Raw genomic sequence first — 8,682 nt, 5'->3', positions numbered from 1 at the left:
AAGTTTGCTTGTTTGTAGCTTAAGTTACACGTATATTCAGACAAAAAGTCCCCCTTTTTGGGGGGAGATGGGCTGTGATAGAAATTTGAATAATAAATAAATATAGTTTGTATACTATAGTTTATGGCTTCATTTGTTGTGCAAACCCTACCAATTTTGGCTTTCACAATTCACTACTGTTAATAGTGCATTGTGTGAACACAGCCAGAGTAAGGGCTTGGGTCGGTTGCATCTGAAGCATCCTAAAGCACTTTTCTGCAGTGCCCTTTTCGCCATTCGGGATTGTGCCCATCTCGAATTCTGCCAGTCACTTGTTCCTGTCCGGCACGTTCCGAGGCCATTGGGTTGGGAAAAGCGGCCTTGATTTGATTGACAGAGGTGGATAACTCAGAGTTTGGCCCGGAATGATCCGCTTCTCTCTCTCCACCCCCCACAACTTCCTAGTACTCTGACCAGTTGGGATCAAGGTAAAAGCATTTATGTCTGCAAATGAATCGATCCCGTACGGTCCGCAGAAGTGGATTGGCAAATCTGTGATGCTAAGAGTTCGAATTTCAGTTGCTCATCCAATCCGCTGCCCGCCCTCATCCCCCGCTTCCAGCCGGGCTGGCGCTGCCCACCACCTCCCCTGCCTCCCTCCCTCCCCTCCTCTCGCGCACAGAGAGAAAGAGAGAGAGAGGTCGTGAGAGAGCGCGTTACCCGGCATGCAGCAGGCAGTGCGTTCGCACCAAGATGGCGGCGCCTCTAAATGAGTACGAGAAAGAAGCAGGCTGCGTTCCTATTTTGCACTCGGAGGTGAGGCCCTATGGGTTTTCGGGTGTTTTGCAGCCCCAGTTGAGAGAAAAGGATCCGGTCGAGCGAACGGCGGGGGAGGAGCAGATACTGGTGGCTGCTGCCGCCTTCCTTGACACTCCCTTCTCGGGCGGGGGCGGAGGATGGCCCGGAGGCACGGGAAGAATTGTCAGAGAGAGAGAAGCGGTCGGGGAGCCTTGCTGGGTTATGAGATGAACGGAGATGCGTGTAGAAATTGTGGTCTCGTGTGGACAGAGGTTGGGGAGAGAGATTTTGTTTCCGGCTGTTCCCCTTTTTATTATTCGGCTTTCCATACAGAAGGGAAAGGAAGTCGGTTGAGGTGGCTATTTTGAGCCTGCGCTCCCCCGGTGTTGTCTTTTTCTTCGGTGTCCGAAGTGTAAAAGCTCCTCTGTTCACTCAAAGGGGTTTGGGGAGGAGGGGCAGTTTTGATGGTGTTGTACTATCCCTGTTATGTTCTTGGAGGTGTTCAGATTCTGAAACTCTCTCGTGTGAACGAGCAGTACAGTTACATGCTCTGTTATATGCTTCGTTTAGTTTATTGTCTAGAAAAAGGCTTCAAACCGTTCTTATCCTTCTAGCAGGGAGTTGCACAATTTACGAACTCCAGAGTTTCACAGGTTTAATTTCTGTGCCTGCAAAATGCAAACGTTCTAAAGTAGATTTTTAAAAAAGCATTCTCTGATTTCACAGGATTATTGATCTACTTTCTTTAGTGTTACCTATACAGATTGAGGCCTGATGTTGTTATATCTTGACCTATGTATTTATAAGTATGATTTAAAGTATATAGCAATAAACATTATTTGTTGCAGCTTTATCTAGCAATTAGACAAACTTACCTGTTTCTCAGATATCAAGTTGCTGGGAAACTGATCTTTTTGGGGCATGTTTATTTCCTTCCGAGAAACTTGTTTATCCAGTATATTTTCAATTAGAAAGGTGATTATATAGTGAAGTAAGCACATGGATGAAATTTTATGTTATCTGTATTTGGCACACCAGTTGCCTGCAGATATACTTAAAATAATAAAAAAGAAAAGTTGGCAAATTATTTTTATTTTTCCTCCAGAAGACATATGTCATATAAAATTAAAACATCTGATCTTTGTTGCTTCACAGAAGTTAGCCCCATTCTTTCCAATATTGAAACATATGGCTAGAGCTAAGAGAACACTGTAACAGTTTTTGCATGAGTGTTTAGAACAGTCTTCACTAATAGTTTAATTTGAAACTTGGTTTTAGTCCTCAGAGACTCTAGGACTCTAGCAGTTGCTTTTACAATATGGTAAATGTCTGGAATACTTTTTTTTTTCTTTTTGGTTTCCTCCCTCCTAGTATGAGGAAGAACATGCTTTGGTTTAATATCAAATATTCTGTCATTAAAAAGTGTGCCAGATATCAACAAGTGTTTGTGGAGTGTGTTTTTCTTCATCAACAGTTTGAAGTTTTATTTGAGAAAGTACTTTAAATTTGGAAATCTTATTTTGTAACTTGCAATTCTGTATTTATTTTAAATAAGTCTTATGGAATTCAGTGGTACTTATTTCTGAGAATACATATACAAAATTGTATTGTGTCTCAATGAAAATAGTACAATCCAAGCTTTACAGTGGACATACTTTAATCACACTGTGATGCAAATATACACAATAATTTCAAAATTATAATGACTTGTCTAGAAAAATAGATTAAGATTTTTTTTTACAGAGCAATCCTGTGCTCTAATATACAGGGATTATGGAATAGAAGAGATTGCTTGGAATACTGTGTTCAGTTGAATACACACAAAAATTCAAAGGTGTTGTGAAAATGTAGAGATATTTGGAATATCCTGGGAATATTTTTCTCCACTAATCAAAAATTGTGCTTATAATTATGCTCTAATGCCACCCATATCCAGAAAGAGACAGTGGACTGACAGTGAGATATATTTCCAGCACACACCTCTACATCACAGCTTCCCAGTACTTCCCATTCTGTCAGCTTCAGTGACATCACCAGTAATTGCTTGTTACTATGAGCCTTCAGGGGTCAATTTCCATATACCACACACAGCTACAGTTATGAGGCCTAATTCACAAAGGGAAGAAAAAGTAAAACAATGTAATTCAATAGGCAGGAGGATTATAAAGAGGCTATAAACCCACAACAAATGTTTGTATAACAAGTTATGCTTAATTTGGAGTTATTCATGAGTGCCATGCCAAATAACATAGCAGACCATGAAGAACTGTGGTTTGCTGGTATCACAGCTTTATGATGGCAAAATGTCCACCACTTTCTCTATGGTAGAAAACAAAAATTCATGATAGCTCAAATGAGGCCAGAGCCACTGCATACTGAATGGAAGAAAGTTGAATCATACCCCATCCTCTTCTTGCCTCCATACCTCCAGAATGAAAATCAGCTCCATATCCAGAGGCTAGAATGGGGTAGCTTGATTTTATTTATTTTATTAACAAAATTATAGGGCTGCCCAACTCAATATGGCATCTGGGATAACTATATACAACTAAGTACAATTAGTATGCTGCTACAAAGGAGTATAATACATTGCACAGGCATATGTAAAGGTATTGAAATAAAACTTAGTACAGTGAAACCTCATTTGAATGAACTAATTGGAGCAAGGGGGTATCTATTTTTTTAAAAAGTCTGTTTAAAAAAAAAGTCTGTTAAACTACCCAGAGCCCCTCTTCTGGGGGGAGAAGGGCAGTGGTAAAATTTGAAAAATAAATAAATAAATAAAGTATGTCTTCTAGAAGATTTACATCATTAATGTCATAGCACTGGTATGCAAATAACACAAATTACATCACATATGGTCATTTGCATAACCTGAGCAAGACTGAGTAGCTTTGGGGCCACCAGGATCTGGGAACTTACTATCTTTAGTTTTGGATGGGGTAGCATTGCCCAGACATACCTGGTGTGCAATCTGGGAGTCCCTTTGGACTCACAACTCCTGCTCAATGTGCAGGTGCAGTTGTAACTAGGAGGGCTTTTGCACAACTTCGGATTGTGTACCAGTTGTGCCCATTCCTGGACCGGGAGGCTCTGTGCTCACTCACTCAGTCACTCATGCCCTGGTCATCTCCTGTATGGATTACTGCAACATGCTCTACATGGGGCTTCCCTTGAAGAGCATCCGGAGTCTTCAGCTGGTGCAAATGCAGCGATGCAAGCAGTTATGTGTGCACCTAGATAAGCTCACATTATACCTCTGCTCTGCGAGCTACGTTGGTTACCAGTTTGCTTCCAGGTTCAATTCCAGGTGCTGGTAATAACCTGTAAAGGCCTACATGGCATGGGAGTACGTTATTTGGGGGAGTACCTGTCCCTGATCAGATCTAACCCATCCCATCAGGTCTGGTAGGAAGGGCATGTTACTGGTCCAGTCCACAACGGAATGTCATCTGATGGGATCCAGGAGGAGAGCCTTTTCTGAGGTCCATCCTTTGGAACATCATTCTCCCTAAGGTCAGATTGGCTCTGATCTTGTTGGCATTCTGGAAGGTCCTGAAGAAATGGCTTTGCCATCTGGCCTGGAGACCCAGTAAAGTGGGTATGGAGCCTGCAAAGGGGCTTTATTGCTAGGGAAATTGAGCTCACTCTGCCACAGATTATATTTTTTTTACCATTTGTAATGGTTTTTTATTGTTTTCATTTTTAAATGTTTTTAATTATTGTTATAGTTTTGGTTATTTTGTACTGTTTTTGTGTTTTTAACTTTATATGCCACTCAGAGTCACATATGTGAGATGGGTGGCTATATAAATTTACCAAATAAACAGTGATATCACCATGAAAATGGCATTATTCATTACCAAAATTTTCTCCATTGCATACAAAATCATTTGTATTGGGGTCTGCTAAATTGAGATTCTCTTGAATGGATTATCATTTATGAACACTTTATTTTTAAAAATTTTACTCATTGTTTAGAAGTAGATAATTGTTAACTAGATAATTGTTATCTCAATAAGCATTAATGATAGTAGATGTTAAAGGTAGTCCTTGACTTTCAGTCATTCATTTAGCGACTGTTCAAAGTTATGAAGACATTGGAAAAAGTGACTTGCGACTGGTCCTCACACTTGCAACCGTCACAGTGTCCCCACAGTCGCGTGATAAAAATTCAGGTGCTTGGCAAATGGCATGTATTTACAATGGTTGCAGCGTCACCAGGTCACATGATCTCCATTTGCAACCTTGCCAGCTGGCTTCCGACAAGCAAAATCAATGGGGGAAGCTAGATTCGCTTAACAACCAGGGCAAAAAAAGTTGTGAAATCAGGCACAGTAATGTGATCCCTCACTTAACGACTGCCTCTCTTAGCAATTGAAGTTCTGGTCCCAATTGTGGCTGTTAAGTCGAGGACTACCTGTATATAATCATAAAGATATGTATTTGTTTTTGTAATTGATAGCATGAATAATGACCTTTTAAATATTTAAAATAAATGAATTCTGCATTATGACTTGATATGGACAGGTGGTTTCTCTAGGCTAGTGAAATCATTGGAAAGTCTACCATTAATTTTAATGCATGAATATTTTGGTTTAAAGAATAGTATCTATTCAGAGGGGTCTATGTTCTTCTGGAATAAATCATAACTTGCTCCAAGCCAATTGTGCATGAAATCACACAATTTTTTTGACCTCCAAATACAGTGTTTGGATTAAATGATCTTGTCATATATCTATTCATTTCATTGCTATATAAAAATTTCACAAGCATAATGGAAAAAGAATTAGAAGTTATGTTGAATAGATCTTAGCTATTATGTTAATTAGCTTTCACAAAATTGTTTACAGTTAGGCTTTAATAAACATATTTCGACAGCTGTTTATCCTAGTTTCTGCAGTTGGTTTTTACAGTCTCTCCCTTTAAAACAAGTAACAGTGACCTCATGTGTAGGATAGTTTTGATTCACAAATTATACATGTATACAACTTACATTGACTCCATTCTACTCTAAAGGCTTTTGGAGAGGCTTCTTCCAAAATTGATTTTTTGGGAGAAACATTAGTAACATACTCATTTTGTAATTCTACCTTCCTTTTCTGCTTGTAGATGTCTGGCAGCTTATATCTAGGAAGATGTTAAACATCTACCCAGTCAGTTGGATTCCTAATAATTAAGTCTCCTTTGCCCTCAGCACCTGCTGAAGTACAAGATCATAATTATAAAAAAAAAAAAATTCTGGGGGAAAAAATAATTGTTAGGATTCCTGGCAACATCTAACCAATCTTGGTTGATCTCAAAAAGCTAAGAAGGGTTAGACCTAGTTAATAATTGGGGTCAAATCGAAGAGCTGTAGGCTAGTTTGCACAGTTTAAAAAAAAAAAAAAAACTTACAGAAGACAAGGGCAAACTGCTTCTGTACTGCTGCCAAAAAAACCTACACGGAGCTGACCATGAAGTCACCAGGAATAAAACTTGATTCAAAGGAGACTTACCTTACAGAAATTTAAATAATTTTCAGTTAGGATGTGGTTGCTTCCCTAAGACAAAGGAATATTTCAGCTGGCCTCTGGTATTGTGCAATGCAAAAGTAATTATTTACATAATTCATATTTTCTTTGACCAAACAAGATACAGTAGTCATCCAGAGTTTTCTGGCTGAGGTATGAATGATTTCATGGGGTATGAGAAAATGCCAGGTAGCTATTTTAGAGATTTAACTGGCAATTTAGAATGTTTAATTATTGGACTTTTTATTTTGTGACTTGTAAAAAAAAACCTTAAATTGAACAATGTGTAAAGGCTTTGAATCATAGTATGTGCATACCTGTGCACTGTAATAGCATTTGAGAGGTAGTTTTAGTTTTGAAAAGCTTGATGGTGCCAGGTAGAGGTAGTCTTTGGGTTATAGCTGGAACTTCAAGGACTGGTCATAAGTACCACTTGTTCAGTGCCATTGCAACTTTGAACAGTTGCTGAATGAGTGGTTGTTAACCAAGGACTACCTGTATACATCTGCTTCCTTTGGCATGAAAAAAGGCCAACACTTTCTTGATGGTATAGTTGGCTTTAGAAAAAATACTCTACTGTGTTCCTACCATGCTCCAGAGGATTGAAAAATTATGTCAAAGTATTTGAAAGCTGAAACTTGTTCAATTTTTATTATTTCCAATGTGCCATTGATGTTTGTACTGACTAGGTCTTCCCAAGAAAACCATAATTTTGGTCTTAGAGCAGTTGGTTGTAAAACCTTCCTCCTTACAGAATTCCATTAAGGCCTGCAGACGTCCTGACACCTACCTATGTAAGTGAAATAGGAGTATTACAGTAGGTATGCTTGCTGCCTTGAGTTATTTATAAAAAAATAATTAAGGCAGGATAATAAATAAATAAATGAATAAATAAATTGCATGAAAATGAATGAATGAATAGCAGGAAAATAAATAAATAAATTGATTGATTGATTGATTGGTCATCAGCATAAGCTGTATTGCCAAATGCCTGTCACAAAGTTTAGGAGGGTGGAATTCTTTTTTTGGTTAAGGCAGCTACTGAATTCACTACACTAAATTTTACTAAACTTGGGGAAGCTGGAATACAACTGTCTCACTCCTTGGTAGAATGTCTGAAAGTAGGTGGCTAGCTCTTTCATATCTAACTTGGGTGACTATTTTCATATGGAGAGGGACTGCTTCCACCAGAGTCTGTCCCTAGGAATAGAACTGAAGGCTGATTTTAACTGAATGAAGCCAACATATAAAGAGCAGTGTTGCCCATGTATGTATTTCTCCATTAGAAATGGTAAGATGGCACATGTATCTATTGTGGAACTGTCCTCTCCCTTCCCAAATTCTGCTTACTCATGAGCTAGGAGTTTCTCCTGGTCCAGCCAGTCCAGTACATTAAAATACAAGAAGCGGGCATATTGCTTGTTAGGCACACTTAATAAGATAACTGAACAATAGTGTCTTAGGGATGGGAATCGGGTCCAGGAATCAGTATGGGATTGAATCCAGTCACCTGGCATTTGGTATTTTGTGTTGATGTCAGTGAAAGGGGAGGCCAAGACAGGGGATTGCTAAGCAGCATTTCCTTTTAATAACTCCAGTGGTTTTAGATCACAACTGGGGGCTTTCCCACTTTTCAGTTGGTTAATTAGTTTATGAATCTTTGAGTAGGAAACCTGGGGTCCAGGGAGGGATGCTATGCCAAGGGAGGAGCTATGGTATGCTGTAGAACTCTTTCCATCTAACAGCTGAAATCCTAGCTTCTAAGAACTATTTCTCCTCATATGTGACTAGCAAGTGATTAGCTTCCAAAATAGGAACAAAAAGTCATTTCCAATTTGCCTGGGCAAAAGCTTTGACAAAATATTAAATTTTATAAAGCTTTTTCTGGTCAATTAATTGATTTTTGGTACATCAACAGTTGCTCAATCTGTAAATTTTAAAAGCTGTCATTAATCCCACTCAATCCTGATCAAACCAGGGTTTCTGGGAGATACAGGCAGGTCTTCTAATATGTTGGAAAGGTATTTATAACTACTAGATGGTGCTTATGCGACTTGGGCCTCTATTGAGGTTGATAGTGAGTGTTCCTGAAACCAGGAGCACTTATCTGAGGTTAGTGGTAGTTGTACTGCCTGTGCTTGCTTTGCAGTCCATGGCTGCAATCCATGACTAATTCTAGCTGAATTAGTACCCTCATTACTCTTAGCATTGATTGGACAAAGTGAGCAAGGACTAACATTCAGAAAAAGCAGGTGGTGGCCATCTGGCCAGAGTCCAACTTTAAATGCTCTGGTTGGTTTTGGTTATTTGAAGTTGCTCAGGTATAGTATGTTTTGTTATATTTAATTTTTTCATTGCTATCTGTTGTTTTTAACTTTGTGTGCTTCCCTGA

General features: G+C 39.0%; 1 protein-coding gene across 1 annotated transcript in view; it reads left to right on the top strand.

The window, feature by feature from the left end:
• Positions 1–687: 687 nt before the first annotated feature.
• The window catches only part of ZDHHC17 (zinc finger DHHC-type palmitoyltransferase 17), a 53,688-nt gene continuing 45,693 nt past the window's right edge, over positions 688–8,682 (top strand). The window contains exon 1 of the mRNA XM_063309015.1: positions 688–795. Within this exon, the coding sequence (XP_063165085.1) occupies positions 733–795 (63 nt within the window). The 5' untranslated portion in view covers positions 688–732. The remainder of the gene's footprint in view (positions 796–8,682) is intronic.

Source organism: Candoia aspera, chromosome 7 (genome assembly GCF_035149785.1).
Source record: "Candoia aspera isolate rCanAsp1 chromosome 7, rCanAsp1.hap2, whole genome shotgun sequence".
In the NCBI taxonomy this organism is placed as follows: Eukaryota; Metazoa; Chordata; class Lepidosauria; order Squamata; family Boidae; genus Candoia; species Candoia aspera.
This window is presented reverse-complemented; position numbering and strand designations above follow the sequence as displayed.